The sequence below is a fragment of the Uncinocarpus reesii genome, genomic scaffold (genome assembly GCF_000003515.1).
Source record: "Uncinocarpus reesii 1704 scaffold_2 genomic scaffold, whole genome shotgun sequence".
Lineage (NCBI taxonomy): Eukaryota > Fungi > Ascomycota > Eurotiomycetes > Onygenales > Onygenaceae > Uncinocarpus > Uncinocarpus reesii.
The window spans coordinates 4269287-4291136 of record NW_003052499.1 but is presented as its reverse complement, the minus strand read 5'-3'; the positions used below and the strand labels follow the sequence as shown (position 1 = coordinate 4291136).

Here is a 21850-nt window from a genome sequence, read left to right as displayed (position 1 = left end):
CAGCTGCTAAAGAAATCTAATTCCACCAGCTTTAGGAACCTCTGCATCGATGTCCTCGAGACTGTTTAAGAAATTTCCCACAGCTTCGGCAATACCGATGGCAATCGAGGTTGTGTTGGCGGTTTGCCATAAAACTGCCAAAAGATTTCCCACAAATCCAGCATCTACAATGTACTTTCTCGTAATGACTATCACGGGAGGTGAACTCATCAAATTCCCTAGCACATGCTTCACACTGATAAGTGCGGGCAGCCCTAAAACAGTTGGCTGATAATGCTATATAAGAGTTGAATTGTCTTGCTACTCACTCTCCAAAAGAAGACCAACTATGCTCCTGCTCCCAAGACTTGCGCAATAGGTCAACTGCGAAGGCAGGAAGCGCTTCTATAAGATCCTGAAAGGCTTGCTGCGACGTCAAAATACCGACATTCTGACATGAAACCCTAGTAACAATGTCCCGGAGTCCACGGTCGATGTCGCCCGTCGATTCATACACAGAACGGGCGACTGTGCAAAATACAGCATCCCGCCAGTTTTCCGTGATGGTGTGCTCAAACTTCCTTCGAGCAATGTCTTTTAGATCAGGTACGCCATACTTCTCACCAATGGCGTACACTTGAACATTTAGCCATGACGGTGATTCCACTTCTTCTGGTTCTGTAAAATTTTCGGAATCTTCTTGCGGTTGCTTTGGAGGTTCTGCATCGGAGCCATCGTCATAATCCAGAGTATAGATAGTCAATCATCTTTTCAACAACCAATGGATGGTCATCATTGAGAATGATCTCTCTAGAAACCGCCTCCTATGAGGATTTAGAAAGTGATGTTACTTGGAACAAGAGGATATCCCCACCTTAAAATTTCCTCCACAGGCAGCAGTAAAGAAGGTAGACCTAGGACAAATAATACATCGATGGACCTTGAAGCTTTTGCCAGCTGTGAAGATTTTGAGATCAGAACACAATCCACTACGCTGCACGCTACACACAAGATCAGCAAGGCATGCCTGAGCAGGAAGAGTTTTAAATCACCTTAAGAGGGAGTGTATCAGTTTGTTTTCTGCAGCCATTGTAGCATCTTGATATCAATAAGGATGTAGTCTAATAAATAGGGTACGCCTATAAGGATAGTAAGCGCCTAGAAGATTATCACGGTACAATAAAGATCAAAAAGTTGCTGGCCTCGAGGACGAGGTGAGGAGGCCACGCAGATTTTCAGCCGGCGAAGCAACCGCACGGCTCTTCGTCAGCCTTCTAGCCCTTGACGTGGCATTCGGAGATCTCGACCAGCCGGCAGAGCTCGTCAATCGGGCTGTTAACCTCCGCCAATGTTGATGACATAATCGGATGACATAATCATTGAGGTCGGTCCGAGCTCCTTCTCTGACACCTGATGCGCTCCGCAACCATTACCGGTTGGCAACTCGCAAGCCAGAAAGGGTAACGCAAGCTATCTTTCCGACCGAGCCACAGTTTGTTGGGATCATCTCCGTAGCATCAGATCCTCGGGTCATCCCCGCAATTTCAATCTCAACAACAACAGGACGACAGGCAAATTGCTACAAGACGTTGGCGTCAGTTTCAGAGGAATTGTCTTTCATGGGGCGAAGGTTGCGTAGGCAAACCGCCCGCCGCACCTCAAAAATTGCTACAAGACGTTGGCGTCAGTTTCAGAGGAATTGTCTTTCATGGGGCGAAGGTTGCGTAGGCAAACCGCCCGCCGCACCTCAAAACTCCGTTTCAGAGAGTGAAGGGGTGCAAATCAAGTTGTCGACAAGACAATCTACAAGAGAACTCTTGCATGAAGACTTTGGAAGGGCCACGCAGCAAATAAATTGGGAATGACTGAAAGTCATGGAAAGGGGTAAGGGTAGCTGAAAGATGAAAGGTCTGGTTGGAAGCATCATTAGCGCTCCAAGACTCGTGCTTTCTATCCAGCTGACAGTGAATACCGGAAAATCATGATTCCGAATCCTGACAGTGTGGTTACTCCGTACTATTTATTATTTCTTTTATTTAATTAATTTTTCTTACTGTTCTGATCTTTCAGTATGAAGATGTTGCTTGTTCATATATTATTGCTATATAGCTAGTATGAAGAGATTTGTCTGCTGTACATGATCAAGAGCACTCTCTATTATCTCATGTCTGACCCTATAATATGAAATTTGGTTGTTGGGTTTCTTGTTGATGAGCATACAATTGATCTCTCTACTGTCACATCACTACCACCCCTACTGAGGCATGTATGTTATGGGAGAGTGCCGTCCCACAATTTGCCCACTTCAATACTTTCTTTATAAGAAGAACAGGGAGATGCGCATATAGGAAATAGGCGAAATCCCTGGACGGGGGACTTCGTACGGAATGGAGGTTAGACAGTGCATTCAGATTGCTTGGTGCCACTGTAAGGATTGGTGGTTTGGCGGTGACCACCGGCAAAATATTTCCCCAAACCATCATCCGGACACCGTAGTCGCGATTGCGATAAGTGCCTTGCCCAAAATGGAGCCCTTGTTCCAATTGAGTTAATATAATCAAATACCTATGATCAACAATGTCTGAAGCAAAAGATGATGTGAATCCATTGCCAGAGTCTCCTCCACGCGCCAGCTCATGGATTCCCTCGGTCCCCGCGCCTATAAAGCGCGTGTTTGACAGATTTCCACTTGTCACATATCCGCCCAATGAAATACCTTCTCGATCGCCGTCGAGCCATGATGAACCTCGTCTATATATGTTTTCAAGCCTACAGGGCTCCAAACAATCTGCGCCCTCACATAATCCCCAGTGTCTGAAGTGGCAGGTGGGTGCTCATTTTGCTACTCCTGCTTCATTAGTCAACCACTAAAGGATCACCTAGGCGTACCTAAATTTCCGTGGAATAAAATATCAAATTGTTCCTTCAAACAACCATGCGTCTCTAACAGGCTCGCTCCCTTTCCTCCTCCCTGCCGCCGAATCGAATGACACGGTCAACCCTGTACCATCGAACCAGCTGAAACGATGGGTGGATGGGCAATTGGGTCATGGAAAGGAGGAAACACGAGATATGCGCTTCGATGCCTATTCTTCGCTTCTGGATCACCGTCTACGTAATGCTTGGGTGAGACTGAGTTGCCCAAATTGTTCAGTTGCATTTCTAACGCTTGGACGCACCAGCTTTACACGATATATCTAGATAATTCGAATTTCGACGCTATCGCGCGCAAATTTTACGTCAATCCCTCGACAACGAACTTGTTCGTACGGATTGCCATCTCTGGAGAATTACAAAGTGCAGCTAGAAATGAGCTTCTGAAGTTTTCGCCCTATATCGACGTCGATGCTCTGATGGCAGAAGCGAAAAGTGCGTTTAAATCTCTTTCTGTACTGCTTGGAAGCAATACATATTTCTTCGATGGAAAGGAGCCCGGTTTATTCGACGCGAGCGTCTTCGCGTATACACATTTGATACTGGATGAAAAACTAGGGTGGAAACACAACCCCCTAAAAATGCACCTAGAAAAATCCGGCAACCTCGTCCAACATCGAGATCGACTGCTAGAAACATACTTTTAGGTTCTTCGAAACGGCGTTTCTACGAGTCCCATAGATGATTTGCTATAGACAACTTGAATGCACAGTTTTGTACGATATATCGAGGGAAAAAGGCCTAACAGGGACTTGTGTATGATATCTGGTCAATGGTTTCTAATCCGCACTTCATTTCTTTCTGAAGCATCCTCCAAACCAAACATACACACCTATCCATTTTCTCGCCCGCGGCCCCAACTTTTCAGCCAATTCTTCGTCGATCTTAGTTTCCTTAAGACTACCGATCAGTTCAAACCCAGCCGCATTAGCCTCTTCTAAAGTCCCTTTTACAGTGTGTGCATAGCTAGTTGGCCGGATCTTAACACCGGTCTCTGGATGCACAAATCCAGCCTGGCTTATCTCCCCCATCTCAGGATGCATATTCGTCAACATCAGAACCCCCGAAGACTTCAACATGGCCGCAACCGCCTTGAAAAAAGCTTCCACGGGCACATGTTCCAAGACCAAGGTCGAAATAACAGCATCAACACCACGTGCCGCTAATGGCGGACGGGGTTCAGTAAGCAGATTATACTCCTCAAAACATACCCTATTCCCAGCCTCGGCGGGCTCGATTGCGGTCATCTCTGCGAAGTATTCCGCGATCTTCTTTCGAGCAATGGCCAACATCTTATTCGACGGTTCCAACCCCAGAACGTTCAAATTCTTTGGCCCAGTACGAAGAAGGGATATTGTATTTCTCCCCGTTCCGCATCCCAAATCGACAATTTTCGGCGGGGGTTGAGAGCAGTAGATTTGAGATAGGAAAAATGGTATCAGAGTCTGCAGCTCTAGCGTGTCGAGGCGCTGCAAAAAGTTTCCATCTGTGTCATAGACCTATATGAGAACAGATTATTAGCGAAAGGTTGCGGAACCGGAGCGGGAGGGAAGGGAGGCATTAAGCTACCTCTGCCCATTGATCGTAGGCATCAATTGTGTTTAGATATCTAACTTCTCTAGTCGGGGACGGCGATGGGGGTAAGGAAGAATCAGCAGCCAGAGAAGTCATGTTTACGACTAGTTATTATCTCAGAGTATTCGGTCAAATGAATCGTTTCAGGGTTGTAAAGCCATGGCCTCGAGGATACTCCATAGTCCCGTTATATATACGACTTCATCGACGGTGATCATTTGACTGTGAGTCATGGTTTCGCCGACGAACTGTTGCGACTCAGTTCCTATCACGTTTCGGTCAACCTTGTGGGAAAGGATCGTTTTGTCAGCAGTAGCGGGGAAATCAAAAAAGAACATGAAGATTCCTTCATCTTTCTCAAGGAGAGCTAAACGATTGATCAAAAAATGAATATTGAACTGAAGGTCCTACCCGGAATCGAACCGGGGTCGATGGAATATTCCGATGGGATCAGAATCCATTATGCTAACCGCTACACCATAGAACCGCTTAGTAACTCGGACATGATGATAGAATCTCTTAGCATCATTCCATATCGCGGCAGAGAATCTTGCATTGTTCTCTAAACGCTTCCATGCCATTGGTAACTGACTTCTTCATCAACCGAACCAAACTTTTCCAGAAAGACATATCAAAGCATATCATACACTCAATTCCCGGACTCCACCAGACAAAACTCGAAACACCAAAGGATATAAACCAACAATCGCAAGCAACCGTTTAATGACCCAAAGTATTCTGTCCCAGCAAATTACACCGAAAATAAGCCAATTTAATAGACTGATCCACCAAACGGCGCGGTCTCTTTTAAATCCTCGACAAGATCTTCAACGTTGCTTAGATACTTCCCCAACAATGCCTGCTTTTCCTCTGTGGACTTCGTGTCGGCCGAACCCTCGTGCCCGGGATCTGTACCGCCGCTTGAACTCCTGGGCAACTGCCCTCCCAGCTTGCTAGGGCTTCTCTGGGGACCCAGAAAGCCGGCATTTATCGCGCTCGGTAGAATCGACGGTGTTTCAGGCATAAGGTAGAAGTATAGGAATTCGACCAGTTTCAATTTTACCTCACGCGATGTGGAGCGTAATTTAAATAGAGATGTGATAGTCAAGAGGCCATCGAGCTCCTCGAAAGTCCTTGTATTCTCCGGGTTATCGAGCAAGGCCGTGACGAGGGTGAGGAGAGTCGATGACTGGATAGCGGGGCAGTTGGCGGGTTCGAGGAGGTCTAGAAGGAGGTTCATGTAGATTTCCCTTGCAAATAAAGAGCGAGATGGCGGGTGGAGGAGGAGGACGCCTTGTATCGAATCCAAGGCAGCGATGATAAGGAGGTCATTCGCACCATTGCTCCCGCGTCCAAGGAGGTGTTCCAGGCACGAGATTAACCGCAATGCAACTATTCCCGATAGCGACACAAGTCAGGGTTCTGAGCTCGTTTGGGCAAGTAAAAACAAATATGAGACATGAAATAAACGGACCATTCCACTGAAAACCCATCCTGCAGCTTATAAAATTCTCTAAACGCCGGGTCGTCGCAGAGTTCACTCAGCGATTTAGTAGAAGCAGGTGTGCCTTCCGGGCAGCCTGACCGTCGCTTTTCCACTGCTAATTTGTTGGATTTAGACAAACATATCTGCGCAAGCAGGCCTTCAACTTGGCGCAATCCTTTCCGGATCTTAGTTTGGTCGTACGATGATAAATAGTCGAACGAATGCGCCAAAAGGGCCTCCATCGAAAGCCGGCTTTCCGCAGAAAACAGTGTTGATTTGTACGCTGTAAATCTATTTCCCGACAAAAATAATAAATGTACACGATAAGATTGACAGAGAAAAGAATGGGAAAGGCATCAACCTGTGAAACACGATCGCGGGTTTAATTCAACGCTCCAGCTTGTTACCCGAAACGGGCAGATGTCAATACCTCGAACGGCTGTCATGGCAACTGCTTATTAAGCATCTTCGGGATCTTCCGTCATTTTTAGTGATGAAATTCTTTTTTCCAAGGATGCGAGTGCAAAGTACAACTTAGATGCAAGGCAATTTGTGAAACCTTCCTGGCTACTCCCATAACAAAGGCACTGTTCCTCAGAAAGGTGGTGAACGGCTAATTTGAGATCAAATTGGTTCAACATGCTTTGGCTATTGACAGGTCATTTTACGGCGGACATGTTGGTCACAAATTGTATTATTTCAGTGGGAGGATGAAGAGTGATTTTTTCGCGTCGTTCACACTCCTATCCACTATGCCGGGCTCAATCTCGAGTGCAATTGTCAACCGGATAGGGAATTTTGTCGTGTGCCAAATTTGGTCATTTTTAAGTTCTTGCTCAAGGACCCGATCTGAAACCATCAACCTGCATACATATGACATTGAGCCTCGTGGTTATCGTCCAACAAAGGCATTATTTCCTGCCTCTAGAGTCTCCGTGCCCCTTTGGCATCCATAGCGCATTCAAAAGTCGCTTCTCGAAACCTGATGTGGATCTTATTGAACGCGACCTGGGCCATCTCGACGACCTTTTCAATGCGAATGACCGAAGCTCATGAACAAAGAAAACAACACAAGCCGGGGACAACTTAAAACTCTGCCGTTCGAGAAATTTCTGGAAGATGCCTGGAACATATTCCTGCCTCAGTGCCCAAACCCGTTAACTTTCTGATGAGTTTTTGCGGGATTTTCAATAAAATCCACTCCGTACGGAGTACTCCATACCCTGTCCTGATTGATCCGTCGAATCAGCCTCTGATCCATCAAAAAGAAAGATCTGGAGAATTCTGGGGCTCCACGCGGGATCCTGGGCGTCAATAAAGGCTGGATCGCGGGAAAAAGAGTGGGCCTGGAAACCAGGGTGCATTCTCAAAGCAAGTAAATTCTTGTACATGTATCATTCACAACTTGTTGTAACCCATCAGGGTCCGATAACAGAGCAAGGTTACTTGGGCTCAATAATGGGCGAAAAGCCCTGGTGAATGCATATTCATCTGTCAGCATCTACAAATGGTAATAAAAGGAGTACCGATACTGAAGCTGTGTTGATAAGATAACTCAGCCTCCAAGCTCGTATCAACAAGCAAGAATGCTGTGTCCGGAACTTATGGGCCTATAACTGATAAGCAATTCAAATGATGTCCTGCCATAATGGCCGTGTTACTTTGCGTTCCTTGTCGCGTGCATAGTCACTGGCGCCGAACATCCACCCTGGAAACAGCCTTACCGCAGGCAAAAAAGCGTCATACATACTTCAAGCACTCCTGCCATCATTGCCCGTGTTCTCCACAGGGCGCTATACGGTCTTCACCCCCTCTAGGCGGGCCAACTAGCATGTTAGGCGTTTTTCCATGGATGACGCTCTCGGAGTGAAATCTCAAGATGCGCGGCAACCCATCCTGGACAACCCAGCGCGGTTGCAGAAACCAGGTCTTTTATTATCTCTCTACTCCGTAGAAGAGAAAAAGGCTCCCACGCTGCACCATTAGCGCTACTGCAAGCCACCATACAAAGAAGGGACAAGAATAGACGAGCAGATCAAGACACAGACAAACCCTGCTCGGGGTCTCTTTGAAGTTTGCACGTATCTTCTCCGTACACGCCCATGACGGAACCCATTACTATTTGACTATTTGAAATATAACAAGTAGAGCCGAACCCCTACCTCTTGGGAGTTGTAGTCTGACGGCCTTGCCGAACAGCCAAGTATGAGGAGGTGGCCCGTGAGGCTAAGATTATTCCGGGGTCACGAGCTCACCACCAACAAGCAGTTTTGGATTCCAAGTCCCTTCCAACAAGCCCCATAGAAAACTATTCGAATTTTCCATTCCAAAAAAGGAACCCGCCTGGCTGAGGGATATTCTTTTGCTTCTTCTTGGTGTTTTTTTTTTGGACTGTCCCGATTCTCTTTGAGACTGAAACCGGTTGGCAGATCCTCCCGAGAAACAAAGAAGTGGAGCGTAATTTACTAGCGTGTAGCTTATTCTTTGGCAGTGGTCACGCCAATCCTTTCCGAGTCTGCAACCAGGATAACTACATACAGACATCCAAACAGCAAACTGCATGTGAGAAACTCGCCATTCTGGTGAAAGAACGCAAAAAACAGAGCCAATTGGGACTGAGGAGTTTACCTTCAAATAGCCAATAACAGAAGCTTAATGCCAGCAAAAAGAAACTCAAGTTGAGAAAGTTGACTTTGTTTCTGGTCTTGATCATTCTCGAGACTATATCCGGAACACCAGGCAACGCTTCCAAGGCTGTTTCTTCTGTCTCATATGACTGATGGCCTTCAAGGGATCTGCCCTCGCGCAATTGGTAAGGCGAAATCATCATCTTTGGAGCCGCAGCCTGAGCTTCGCCAGCCATCGAGTTGACAATGTGGGGAGAGCGATCAGTCGGGCTGATCCGTGCAGGGCAAGCTCGATATCGTAAGTTACCGTATCCCTCCGTACAGCACCACTTTCCTGCAGTTCCCGGAAGCGGCCAAACAAAAAGACGCCTCCATGCAGCCACCATGAAAATCACGCCAAAGAGCGCGACAACACGGACAGCAAAGCAGCCAGTCTGCCTTGAACCCCTGTGCCTTGGCGAGAGCCACAGGCCGCCACACCGAAAGTCACATATTGGTTAAGCTCCCAAGACGAGAAGCAAGCAATGGGCGACGGCCTGTCGTGGGACCTTGATGCAATTTGAAAACGGATGTAGAAATTTTCACGGCAGAGAGGAGTGAAATCCTGCACAGGGGCAGCTGCGTAACTAGTTGACCAAGAACCTCTATGGTATAGCAAGGGGCCCTGGCCTATGGTTAGGAGGAAGATATTAAACGCAGCGTGGTTATAATTCTTCTTCTTCTTCTCCTCCTCCTCAATTCGCGGACCAGCCACATCCCATGGTTGAGTTGTCTCGTGCTAACCGTCCCACCCCTCTTTGACACTGCCAACCGCGTCTTAAAAAAAGTGTCTCGACATCGCAGACAGGGGTCAGTGCGGGAAAAAGGCTGCTGTGCCCCATACTTTGATACTTAATATACAGCTTCCCCAACTTGTTGATCTTCTTTCGTTCGTCTCATTCTTCCCCAGAGCTTGCCATCTGCTTTGGTTGTCGTTGATTGCGTGGCTGTCGCGTTTCCTCTTCCTTTCTCCATTGCGGCTCACAGCAATCACCAGCCCAAGCTTTAGCCATGGCGGACAAGGAAGCTATTCGGTGTGTATCCCTCGAGTTCTTCGTGGACAGTCGAAAAGCTAACCGACCCAACAGCCATGATTCTGTTAGTGCCTTTGATCGCCGAGAGAGCGTCGCGGCGATGTCCCATAATGTTACTGGAGAGTGCGTTGACGACCCAATATATATCCGAACGATTCATGGGTTTAACTTAACGATTGCATGTGCAGGATTCGGAACCCGTTGTCTGATATCCCCAAGGACCAGCTCCTCCAGGATGTGGAAGATTTCGCCAACCAAAAGAACCTGACGGAAATTTTGCCGCTTCTTCGCAAAGGCGCTTTGATAGCCCAAAATCCGGCCGATTTTGAGAATATCCCCGAGCTCGATGACGCTGACAGGGAGGCGCTTCGGAGTGAGGTTACCCATCGATGGAGACTCCCATGGCCTCTGTATTATACCATCCTCCTCAACTCTATCGCTGCCGCCATTCAAGGATGGGATCAGACAGGTCTGTTGTTTATCAACTCCAAGGGCAAAAAGCCTCGTCCCTTGGCGCCCATGTGCTGATAGATACGCAACAGGTTCCAATGGTGCCAACCTTTCTTTTCCAGTTGAGTTCGGTATTCCTGACTCAAAATGCGCCGACCCAGCACTTTGCGACAGAAACGCGTGGATCGTAGGATTCGTCAACGCGATGCCCTACATTACCATTGCTCTTTTGTAAGTGCATCATCCACTAAATCAGACAAAAGTAAGTCTAATAGTGCGATTTTTCAGCGCTGGTTGGCTTTCTGATCCCATCAACGAGCTTTTGGGCCGCAGAGGTACCATCTTCATCGCTGCAATTTTCAGTCTTCTCGCGCCCATCGGAGCTGCAGTGACACAAACCTGGCCGCAATTAGTCGTTTGCCGTATCATGCTTGGTATCGGCATGGGCCTAAAGGAAGTTACCGTGCCAGTCTTCTCCGCAGAGAATACGCCTGCCAATGTGCGTGGTGGTCTTGTCATGTCATGGCAAGTCTGGACTGCCTTCGGTATTTTCTTGGGAACATGTGCGAATTTGGCCGTCGTCAACGTTGGTGCAATCACTTGGCGACTGCAGCTGGGCTCTGCTTTTATCCCGGCTGTCCCGCTTGTTCTGGGTATCTATTTCTGCCCTGAATCCCCTCGTTGGCTCCTCAAAAAGGGCAAGTACACCAAGGCCTACAGATCACTGCTCAAACTCCGCAACACACCCGTCCAAGCAGCCAGAGACCTTTACTATATTCACGCCCAGCTTGTTCACGAAGAAGTCCTCCTCGAGGAATCCGGCCTCGCAAAGACGAACAACCTTGTCACAAGGTTCATTGAGTTGTTCACTATTCCGCGCAACCGACGTGCGACTCAAGCTTCAGGCATCGTCATGATTGCCCAACAAATGTGTGGAAGTAAGTTATTCCCATCTCGAACTCTGAAGACGGAGCTCTAATCGGTCGCCTGTTTTAATAGTCAACATCATTGCTTTCTATTCTGCGTCCATCTTCGAAAAAGCCGGCGCCAGCAATATCGAAGCTCTCCTTGCTTCTTTTGGATTTGGATTAGTTAATTTCATCTTCGCCTGGCCCGCGGTGTGGACCATCGATACTTTCGGTCGTCGAGGCCTGCTTCTCTTCACATTCCCTCAAATGTTTTGGACCTTGCTGGCCGCGGGAATGTGTTTCTTCATTCCAGAAGACAACAAAGCTCACCTTGGCCTCATCGCTTTCTTCATTTACCTCTTCGCTGCCTTTTATTCTCCAGGTGAAGGTCCTGTTCCGTTTACTTACTCTGCCGAGGTCTTCCCACTCTCCCACCGTGAGATGGGTATGTCCTGGGCTGTGGCGACGAACAACTTCTGGGCCGCCGTACTTGCGCTTACCTTCAAACGGTTAATCCGTGCTTTCACGCCAACCGGTGCATTCGGCTTTTATGCTGGACTGAACCTTGTAGCATTTGTCCTCATCTTCCTCTTCCTTCCTGAGACCAAGCAACGCACCCTTGAAGAGCTTGACTATGTTTTCGCCGTCCCAACCCGCACGCACGCAAAGTACCAACTTACGAAGGTGCTTCCATGGTGGTTCAAGAGATATGTCTTGATGCGAAAGCACGCCGTCTGCCCCGAGCTGTATCACTTGGACGCTCCTGCCCATGTCGAACTGCGCGCCGACCAGCGTGTAGGAGTGTCTAAGGCCTGAATGGAGTTTCTCATCAACGTGGGATATCGATTGAGCTTTGGCACATACATGTCTGGGAAAATTGGGAGTATCGAAGTCTGCGCTCTCTAGATCGATAACAGTCACATTTCCTGATTTCAAATGCCTGCCTAGTTCGCTTCATATGTCTATCTTCCAAAGCGCTGTCAACTTTTAAGATTATATTAGTATACCCTACTTTTTCATGTTAATTAGTTTCTATCAACGAAAGTCTTAAGACGCGCGCTGAGTCGAATCCTCGTTCTCTCCTATTCCCCTGTCCAGATCAGGTTATCGTAGATCCCATGAAACTCAACCATCCTCACAGATATAAACAGCAGTTAAGGAAACGGAACTGTATGACTTTACAAATCCGGCGACGTTGACCTCAGCAAGAACGGATGGGAAAACCTGCTTCGGATCAAGATTGATCCGGCCCTAGAATTCAACCTATCGAGTTGTTATTGCTTCGATGCTGAAAGGAAATAGAAATTATCCCACTCCCACCCGTGGTCAGTAAGTCCTTGCGCCCTTCTCACTTTTCCTAGATGTCCAGCATTTATATGCGGCGTCATAATATCAATGAAAACGCGCCCAGTTCTCATAATCCGGCCCTCCCTCGACGACCCCGCCTTTGAGCGTACTCTAGCCAGCAGAGTCACACGCCGTTTCTCTGCGAGATGACGTGCCTGATAATGAAGCCGCAGGCCTTTTTGGGATGCCATGGTGCCGATATAGCTATCTCGCGGTCTCCGGCTAGGCAGATGATGGACGAGGACCACCAGCAGCGTCCACCGGTCCCCTAGCTGTAGCTATTACACCTCGGCCATCCCTTTGGAGCCATCAAGCGTTTTCCAGTTTCTTGCCACGATTATCAACCTCATTCCTCCGAAGGTTGGGTGAACGTACGGACCTTGCTGCCTCAGAGGCCGCCCTCATGCAGGAGATGATTTACATGGCGTTTTGGCTCCAATGTGGGAGGCCTACCATGTACTATGCCGGAGGCCTACAACGTACATCTCGAATGGAGGAATTGAACAACAACAGTTAGACAACGCCCAAAGAAACACGTCAATGATATGGTTGTGATCAATCATTCCAGAGTGTGCAGATGACAGATCTCCGCGAATATCAGTTGCATATACGGAATACACTGCATATAAGTGATCCAACTCGGGGGTGCCCAGTACCCAGGCAAGTTCCAGATTGTTGTTCCTAGTGGCTTCTAAGGAATGTATAAGAAATCTCTTCCCAACCTTTGAGAGTGATAGCATTTTATTTCATCTGACCCATGAATTGATACCATTTCAATCTTATATTGAAGACATGCCTACCATCAACGGTTCGTTGGCTGCGACGCAGCGTGCTGTCAGCCCTGAAGAGGAAATTTTCGACTGCGAGACACTGCGATTTCATTTGAGTTTGTTGAAATCCCCAAGTTTGACTCTAGATACTGAAGAAGCGTCCCTTGCGCCAATAATTAAGAGCTGTGTGCTTGCGAACAGTCAGGTAGCATCGCAAATTCCCCAGTTTGGACTACTAGCAGGCGAGAGCAACGCGCTGGACTCGTTGGAACTGGGCCAAGATCCCAAATTTGCCGACCTGAGCGACGACCCCCGCATACTTTTCAACGTCACGCCGCCATCCAGCACCTTTGTCTGTGGTTCTCAGGGATCTGGTAAAAGCCATACATTGTCATGCCTTTTAGAAAATTGCTTGATACCGTCAAGAGTTGGAAGGCTCCCAAATCCTTTGACGGGACTTGTGTTCCACTACGACACGTTCATCAGTGACACATCAGGGTCTCCTTGTGAGGCCGCGTTTCTATCCTCGCATCCCGGTGTGAAAGTGAAAGTACTATGCTCACCAACAAACGTTCATACTATTCGTGTAAGCGTACAATGCAATCCGCTGATGGGTAGATAAATGCTAACTTTGTAAATGTAGGGCACTTACTCGAGATTCAACGTCCAGGTTGAGGCCTTGCAAATCGACCAAAAAGACCTCAATACAAAACGCATGATGGATCTCATGGCAGTTGGCCAGGAGGGTGGCCGAGTACCACTGTACATCCATACGATCAAGCGAATTCTACGTGATATGCGAATTTTGCAGCAAGAGAGTGGAGCTGGATTTGACTACTATGGCTTCAAGCGGCTAGTTGCAGGATCCGGCCTAACACCTACACAACTGGAGCCTCTCAATCAGCGACTGGGTTTGCTAGAAAGCTTCATGCCCCATGCGCAAACAAGAAAGGCGAAGAAGTCGAAGAAGAAAGGTGGCTCGAGCTGGGAATTGATGGTAAGGAAACATGCCAGATCACTTATTTGCGCATATACGGATACTGATTTTTATATAGCCCAGTTGCTTGACTATCGTTGACCTTTCTTGTCCGTGCATTTCGCCGGAAACAGCATGTTCTTTGTTTAACATCTGCCTGGCTATCTTCCTTGAGCAAGATACAAATGTCGGCCGAGTTGTTGCCTTGGATGAGGCACACAAAGTACGAGGGCTGGCATCTCCTTGGTTTCCAAAAACGATTCTGACAAATTTTAGTACATGAACGCATCTATTGAGTCTCAAATGTTCACGGATACTTTGCTCTCGGCCATTCGCCTTCAGCGTCATCTTGGCGCTCGTATTTTCATTTGCACTCAGGAACCAACGATCTCCACCGCGCTCCTGAATCTCTGCACCGTAACTATTGTCCACCGGTTTACTTCACCAGAATGGTTGCATGCTCTGAATAAGCATTTGGCTGTCGATTCTCAGACTCCGTCGAGAAACGATGCCACCATAGACGAGTCCACGTCCCTTTTTAACCGAATTGTACGCCTCCGAGTTGGAGAAGCACTTTTGTTTGCTCCAAGTGCTATCCTCGGGACCACAACTCAAGAAAATGGTAAGGTGGCATTTGACCTTCTTGGAATTGGATTTCTACCTGTCAAAATCAGAGACAGATTGACTTTGGATGGAGGGAAGAGTGTTCTTGCGGTATAATAAAGGAGGCGAGGTAGATACAGTCAATATGGCGGAGAGTCTACACACATTGCCGTTGCTTTCTAGTGCGTCATAGTGAATTTTATGTCCTCCTCTCGCATAGTGAGTCGGCTGTTATTGTTCAGCGATCCATCTATACGGAGCCAGATTCATCGGTACCTCACGAAGCGGACCGGGGGCTCAGACCCACCCCGCCCTTTTCCTGTGTACAATTGGTAACCAGTTACAATACCCTGAGAAAATGAGTCAAAAGAGCGTGCATCGTGTGAAGAGTCTCAGCCTAACTAAGGTGCAGAGACTGATTATGAGCAAAGTAGCGTCTGCGGGGCGCTCAATCTAGTTAATGGAGACTGGGGAAACTGAACATCTTCAACATTCCAATGTCTACCGGAATGCAAAGTGATTGTTGGTTGGACGACCACTGCAGCTGCCCAATTTTCTGCAAGGCTGCCCGGTCTAGCTGCAGTAGGCCTCCCGCATTGCAGGTTTGATATTGTCGGCCTCCGGCAGTATTTCGAGGATTGATTGCTTTACCATATGCATACTAAAGGGCGGTGTTCCCTGTTCTATTGCTCATAAATATTGAGCCAGTTTTCCTCATGAAGCCTTGATATAATACCTAACTACCACTTCTAGTAAATCCTTATAGAGGCGGCGCATCGCTCTACCATTCACCTAAAATGGCAAGTCGTGCAGCTTACAACCGTCAGCTACCTATCGAGTCTGAGCGTATCGGTCGCCCCAGGCTAGACAAGTCTCAAAAACTTCTTAGCCGATTTTACGAACCTTTATTCCTCTTAAGGGTCCTCGGGCAGACCTATGGGAACCACACAACTGCTCCCCGTGACCTAAATCCGGAACGGGCGCGCCGACGGAAGTTTCTGCGGAATCTCTCATACATCTGTGACTATCGAAAAGGGGGAGAATCTTGCACTGCAATTGGGCTCGAAGACTCTGATACGTGCTACAACTTTTGGGTCGCTTCGAACGCACACAACGGCGCAATTGTTGACTTTCTCAAAAGCGCCCTGGGCAGCTTGCGGGTCATCGCCAATCAACCCCCATCGCTAGAGTTAGATTCGTCGCAATCGACAGATTTTGTGAAATTCTGCATTGGATTTGCGGCCAGCCGCGTCAGACAAGAGACTCAATTGTTGTTTCGAGAAGCAAAAGAGTGCTGTCGCAGGTTGGAGGCTTTGAATACAGATCCAGGTTTGTATGCGGTGTCTGGATGTAGTTATGTCCTCAGCGCTAACTGATCGTGGCTCTAGCCCGGCGACTGGTAACCTGGCTGGGTTCAATCTTGGGCTATGAGGACGATTTCGAACTGTGCCAGTTTGCCTACGCTAACCGGCAATCCGAATATATGGATCGCTTGATGGCGCAAGTTCTCGAGGAAGAGCGAAGGGTAGGCCCCCAGGGCAGACGATCTTCTTTTGCTTCGGTGAGACATTATGTCGGACGGCTGGCTCACCATATCCGGGCACCTCTGGAGCTTGTCGAAGATGCGAGACATCTGGGCCCGCTACTTGAGACGTACAACGTCCGCCCCATCGAGCCCATCCCTTGTGTGCCTCCACCGAGACCTGACTCACACACCACCCTATCCGGTATTCTCAACCGGATGCTGAAGGAAAATGACCCTGAGAGGCCTGAAATTAAAAGAATTCTGCTCAGCATCAACTCCCAATCCGACATATTTGAAAATTTTATGACGCAGTATCAGCGTTGCAAACCAACCGTCCACGCGGAAGTGCAGGTTCTTGAACATTTTTACAAAATGGAGCTATCCTTTGTGGGAAACGATCGTTACATCGCATGTAGTAAACCGGCTTGCTTGTGTTGTGAGCTGTACTTCAGATACCATCCGGCTCGAATGGTCGTGCCCGAGTCTCATCGCAAGGTCTGGATTAAATGGGGCCCTCCATTGGTGAAAAGATCCACAGAGGGTGACGATACAGAATTCAAGCGGCAGCTAGATATCCTAAACAAGATCACCGAGGAGGTTCGCAGCATTGCCATCTCGCAAATCCTCGGACAGTCATCGATGGTCCCCTGGCATCCAGATTCCCGGACAGCAATTACAGAGAACTGGCCCCCTAGCTCAAGCCCAAGCGAGTTTTCAGACAATGACACGGAACTATCAGACATTAGCGACGATTCACCTTCTACGAGGCAACAGGCAACTCCAACAGACAGCCAAATATTTGCTGCTGAAATACAAAATCAACCCGGATGTCTGGAGGATCCTAATGAAGACCTTAGCTTGGACGACGGAGGAGTTTCAATCGACGTTTGCGTGGACTTGGGCGGAATGGCTAAGTGAGTGATACTAGGCTACAAGGCACATTGTAACTAGTGCGAAAATTTACGCTACGGCACGTCATGCAAGAGATGCAACCGGCAAAAAGAGCTTCATTTGAATTGCATATTTCCTTATTCGCACGCCAGTCCGTCACTAGAGGCAAGATGTTTGGTAGTTTTTTGATGTTTCCGAAGGTTATCTTTGCGTGTGAATGTTGTATCACAGACTTTGCAAGAAAAGCGGACCACCTTCCAGTTCTCCTCAGCCCACGCTCTATGATTGACTTGTATATGTCGACGAATATCATTTTGTTCTGCCGCCGTATAATCACATCGCGGACACTTGACAGGTTTGACGTGGAGTCGCATATGCTTCCTGATATCGATCAGCGAAGGAATATAGAATGATAACTTAGCTACTGGGGTTGTAAAATGTACCTAAATAAGCACTTTTGCTGGAAACCAGCCCGCCGTTTGCATTTTTTCTCTCGGCAGTGGTACAGCCCGTCTTCTGGCGAACAAGCAATCGTGTCGTACGAAGGCATCTCCTCTTCTTCGAATTTCGTGCGTGCCGCAGTAAGAGGAGCTGAGCGACTGGTGTCTCCAGGATTTCCCAAGACTGTCTCACTGCCAACTACTACCGCATTCCCGATCTGTCCCGCTGAAAAGTCTCCCATGCCACCCGAAAACACATCCGGCGCACCACTCTATAGAGTTGGGTATTCGCAGTTGGGCTCCTGGAGGGCATTGTTGGCTTCAAAGCCTGTCGTATCAAAAATGTCGGCATAAGGCGGCTGGCTTCCGCCTCTCCAGCCTGAAAGAGGGTCAAGACCATCGTCTGGGCAAAAGGTCGACAGCAGCAAGGGGTTGCTGGTTGCTGCAGGATGAGCAGGGAAAAAGGCACTTGGTGGCTCATCCGGGTCCCAAAACGGCTCCATGGCCATCACGCACAATGAAAACAGGCGCGGGAGGCCTACTGAGACAACCATGGCCGGAGCTAAGTAGAAATATCGGTCGACGGGCCGGCCTTTTTTATCTATAGCAGCCGCTGGGTGAGCGGGGGCGACGGGGAGGGGAAATGGTGGCATTCCACAGCGGCCAATCTTTTGTCTTGAAGCTGCGTTCTGACCCCAGTGCGGGAGGCCTACAACATATGTATGTACATGCAGTGCATGAAGCTTACGACATACAATGCGGGAGGCCTACTACATACCTCTTGAATGCAGCAGAACCAGGATCAATCCCGATTCAGACAATGGAGCTGGATATCAATAATTGGACCATGGCTAGGGAAACTTGCCCGGCAGGTGAGCAATCAATGGATGATCATGCTTGACGATGGAACTAGTTTCCTTGCTCACTTCAATGTGCAAGCTGTGCATTTAAACAACCAATTCCGGCTCGAATCCCACAGGCTCCTAGGCAGTTTATTTCCAGCGGAGAACAACTACGCATATTTCCTGGAGGACTTCAAGCATGACGCCAACCAAGATATCAGAAATCTCGCGCGATGACCTCAACGACCATAGTTTACCGGCTTCAATTACCGATGTGAAGCACCTGGCTTCCTACAGCTGGATTGAGACAGCCACGCCTACCATTGCCGTCCCAGGGAGCCCGCCTCTTTGGACTCCCCAGAATGCCCCCCAGCGCCTGCAAAAGGATTCGGGGCTTATCTATATCGCTCAAAATGCAGCTCGCCACCCGGAGAGTCCGCTCGAGCCTCTGTTTCGCGCACTCTATATCGCCCATCCCTCATTCAACCTATCCTCAATCGATGTCGTGACGGACCGAAACAATATCCGTAAGCTGCTCTCATTTATCAATCCGCTTTATTCCAGAAACCATCTTGAACCGTTTGCTATCAAGATCGAGATCGTAAAAGATACGGCAATATTCTGCCGCGTGGAAACCGCAGTCCAGGAAGTGATCGGACCGCACGAATTTAAGGGCTATGGCCACGAGTTTGAAAAGAAATATACTACGAACCAAGTTAGCAATAGCACTGGCCATCACAGAATCATCTCATACCGTTTCGGCGATATGTCCTTCATCATTCGCCATGAAACCGACGGGTATGTTGACACTGCCTCAACGGAACCCTCCAACGCTTTTCAAACCGAAGACAAGGGGCTCTCAGGCATGCTGGCGGCGATGTCTCTATCACCGCCCACTCGTACTGCGACAGGACTGACAATCAAACGCGAAGGCCAGATCGTGTCGATTGAGTCTACCCTTGAGATAAAAACCCGAGTCTTTCATAAAACCATTGAGATGAGAGAGGTCGCACCACAGCTCTGGATATCGCAAACCCCTAAACTGGTGCGAGCTTACCACCAAGGTGGTAGGTTCCAGAGGCCGAGTGTCGAAAATGTCGCGGTTCAAGTCAAAAAATGGGAGGAGTGTAATCAAACGGAGCTGGCGAAATTGGCCACCCTCATTCACAAAATGCTCAGGGAGATTAAAAATTGTGGCGGGCACGCTGTTGTGAGATATGATGCCCAGGCAGACAAGCTCATAATTTGGAAAGAAAAGGCAGCAAAGATACTACCCGATGACTTATATTCCAAATGGCACGACAGAATCAACCCAGAGCCACCAACTGGAGAGCGAGAGAGTATCGATAGTGCAGCTAAAAAAGCGCCTCTGATGACTGCAATACAGGTCGGCGACGTTCGATTCAACGTTGAACTATCAAGGATACCCTATCTGGCATCGTTTGTCAAATTCCGGGCGACAACTCAGCCGGGTATAACGGAGTTTGTCCATGGGCCTATCCCTCTCTTTTCAGAAGCACTCAAGGGGATCGAAGGGGGTTATCGACAATGTTTCCGGTGCCTTCCACCCGACCTTTCCCAGCATCGCACCCTGTGTGAAACGTACGACTTTCTCGGTGTTGATATCCTGAATGGGCAGACGATCCGTGAGATCTTCAATGAGCTGAGATCCTGCAAAGCTGATTACGAGCGCGAATACGGGCGTTGTCGAGTAATCGAGGGAAACAAGTCAACGGCGCGCGATGCGGCGTTTAAGCTCTTGTATTTGATGCTGCTGGGCGCATTTGACGGTGAGATCAAAAATAGAGCCACAATCTTTGACGCAGTTCTCTTTCTTGTGTCCCACCCGGGGACATTTAAGTGGAAGACACGATCGATCATCCGGGCGGCGTATGAGAAGCGTTTTGTGCCATCTGCAAAGCAAAAGGCCGGCTTAGACAAATGGGAAAAGGGGGAGGAGGATGGGGATGTGACAACAGACGAAGAAAATGCGATAGGCTTTGATTCTGACAGTTCGGGTCTCTGAAGAGCAGCTGGTCTTTATTTCGGGTTCTCCATGATCTATCTATGCTTGCTCGGATGTTCCCCTTTAACCACTGTGATATCTAGGGGGTAGAAGTAGCTGACTAACGAAGTAGTACGGAGTAACTATGTTCCGAATTTCTATGCTTTGTCATTAGGCTAGCTATCACCCACCAATCAACAGCCCGCAAGCCAAACCTCGCGGCCCAAGCTCAAGACATCGACATCATCGAGTGCGGCATGTGATTGAGTGGTGAGACTGTTTCCGCTTCATCCAGAGTCTGTTCACAACATCTGCCCAAGTCAGGAGCATCAGGGCCACCTGTATTTTTTTCCAAAGCGCTGCTATTCTTGATTCTTAGGGAACCCATCTTCCAGGAGCAGTCCCTGTCTCCAGGCAGGCGCATTTCACCGAACCCCACACACAACACGAGCGGCAGGCAGCTCTCAAAGCACCTCGTCCATCAGAACATTGCACCTGCGCTCCAGCACTTGAAGCTTCGGCTGCAATCCAGTACCCAGCATTTGGTCTTGTGATCCACCCAGAAACCTCTCCAGAAAGAGGCCATGGCCATGCCTGAGCCACTTTCATCGCCAAACCCGATCCCTCCTCGCACAAGCTCGACTGGTGTCACGAACGGAGCTACCTATCCACCTTCCACGCGAACCACGGTTCTCAAGCCCGTCTCCGAAGAAGAATGGATCGCATCCTCCAGAAAGCCGCATGACTCCCCGACCTACAATAGCCATCCTCATATTTTGTCACCCAAATATCCCAGCGTGGGCGACTCGAGCGAGTCGAAGCTCTGCACCAAGATCGTAATAAGTAATACTGACGGCATGTGGTGTTCCGAGAAAGAGAAGATCCTAGTGGGTCCCTACGAATATATGGTGCAGCAGCCTGGGAAGGATATACGCAAGCAGCTCATTGCGGCTTTTAACCGCTGGCTGCATGTTCCCGAGGAGAGTCTGGCAGTCATTACCAAGGTGGTTCTAATGCTGCATACCGCATCGTTGCTGTGAGTCACATTCCTTTTGGACCACCTCTCGCCGGTAACGATAATGAACGGAGCTAATAGTTCGGATTTGCTGTGTAGCGTAGATGACGTTGAAGATTCATCGGTTTTGCGGCGAGGTGTTCCGGTTGCGCATAACATTTTTGGGACGGCGCAGACGATCAACTCCGCAAATTACATTTACTTCCTAGCTCTGGACGAAATTCAGAAGCTCCATAACCCCGATGCGATCAGCATATTTACTACGGAGTTGCTGAACCTGCATAGAGGACAGGGGATGGATTTGTTCTGGAGAGACACCCTGGCATGTCCAACCGAAGAAGAATATCTGGAGATGGTGGGAAACAAGACCGGTGGACTGTTCAGTTGGGCCATCAAACTCATGC

The 21850-nt window shown here is 48.5% G+C and overlaps 9 protein-coding genes and 1 non-coding gene across 10 annotated transcripts; 6 read left to right on the top strand and 4 right to left on the bottom strand.

Annotated features, from left to right (window-relative positions):
* Positions 1 to 452: 452 nt before the first annotated feature.
* UREG_04413 (uncharacterized protein) lies at positions 453 to 1334 on the top strand (the record flags this gene model as incomplete). The annotated part of the gene is made up of 3 exons (XM_002544850.1): positions 453 to 585; positions 1112 to 1129; positions 1165 to 1334. 3 exons carry the CDS (start codon positions 453 to 455, stop codon positions 1332 to 1334), a joined length of 321 nt encoding a protein of 106 aa, XP_002544896.1.
* A 1222-nt stretch (positions 1335 to 2556) lies between these two features.
* Positions 2557 to 3300, top strand: UREG_04412 (uncharacterized protein; the record flags this gene model as incomplete). The annotated part of the gene is made up of 3 exons (XM_002544849.1): positions 2557 to 2805; positions 2863 to 3105; positions 3181 to 3300. The coding sequence occupies 3 exons, from the start codon at positions 2557 to 2559 to the stop codon at positions 3298 to 3300; spliced, it is 612 nt and encodes a 203-aa protein (XP_002544895.1).
* A 404-nt stretch (positions 3301 to 3704) lies between these two features.
* UREG_04411 (uncharacterized protein) lies at positions 3705 to 4584 on the bottom strand (the record flags this gene model as incomplete). The annotated part of the gene is made up of 2 exons (XM_002544848.1): positions 3705 to 4412; positions 4528 to 4584. 2 exons carry the CDS (start codon positions 4582 to 4584, stop codon positions 3705 to 3707), a joined length of 765 nt encoding a protein of 254 aa, XP_002544894.1.
* A 306-nt stretch (positions 4585 to 4890) lies between these two features.
* On the bottom strand, positions 4891 to 4975 carry UREG_08011. The gene has a single exon. It is a non-coding gene; the product is annotated as a tRNA-Gln (tRNA).
* A 285-nt stretch (positions 4976 to 5260) lies between these two features.
* UREG_04410 (uncharacterized protein) lies at positions 5261 to 6420 on the bottom strand (the record flags this gene model as incomplete). The annotated part of the gene is made up of 3 exons (XM_002544847.1): positions 5261 to 5880; positions 5937 to 6257; positions 6405 to 6420. 3 exons carry the CDS (start codon positions 6418 to 6420, stop codon positions 5261 to 5263), a joined length of 957 nt encoding a protein of 318 aa, XP_002544893.1.
* Positions 6421 to 9651: 3231 nt separating this feature from the next.
* Positions 9652 to 11848, top strand: UREG_04409 (uncharacterized protein; the record flags this gene model as incomplete). The annotated part of the gene is made up of 6 exons (XM_002544846.1): positions 9652 to 9674; positions 9729 to 9797; positions 9863 to 10143; positions 10217 to 10355; positions 10413 to 11062; positions 11124 to 11848. 6 exons carry the CDS (start codon positions 9652 to 9654, stop codon positions 11846 to 11848), a joined length of 1887 nt encoding a protein of 628 aa, XP_002544892.1.
* Positions 11849 to 13171: 1323 nt separating this feature from the next.
* UREG_04408 (uncharacterized protein) lies at positions 13172 to 14845 on the top strand (the record flags this gene model as incomplete). Its single annotated transcript, XM_002544845.1, has 4 exons — positions 13172 to 13735; positions 13793 to 14146; positions 14205 to 14348; positions 14402 to 14845. The coding sequence occupies 4 exons, from the start codon at positions 13172 to 13174 to the stop codon at positions 14843 to 14845; spliced, it is 1506 nt and encodes a 501-aa protein (XP_002544891.1).
* A 680-nt stretch (positions 14846 to 15525) lies between these two features.
* On the top strand, positions 15526 to 17171 carry UREG_04407 (uncharacterized protein; the record flags this gene model as incomplete). The annotated part of the gene is made up of 2 exons (XM_002544844.1): positions 15526 to 16057; positions 16117 to 17171. 2 exons carry the CDS (start codon positions 15526 to 15528, stop codon positions 17169 to 17171), a joined length of 1587 nt encoding a protein of 528 aa, XP_002544890.1.
* A 685-nt stretch (positions 17172 to 17856) lies between these two features.
* Positions 17857 to 18093, bottom strand: UREG_04406 (uncharacterized protein; the record flags this gene model as incomplete). Its single annotated transcript, XM_002544843.1, has 1 exon — positions 17857 to 18093. One exon carries the CDS (start codon positions 18091 to 18093, stop codon positions 17857 to 17859), a length of 237 nt encoding a protein of 78 aa, XP_002544889.1.
* Positions 18094 to 18625: 532 nt separating this feature from the next.
* Positions 18626 to 21471, top strand: UREG_04405 (geranylgeranyl pyrophosphate synthetase; the record flags this gene model as incomplete). The annotated part of the gene is given in 4 exon segments (XM_002544842.1): positions 18626 to 20444; positions 20633 to 20690; positions 20811 to 20976; positions 20995 to 21471. The coding sequence occupies 4 exon segments, from the start codon at positions 18626 to 18628 to the stop codon at positions 21469 to 21471; spliced, it is 2520 nt and encodes an 839-aa protein (XP_002544888.1).
* Between the last annotated feature and the right edge of the window lie 379 nt (positions 21472 to 21850).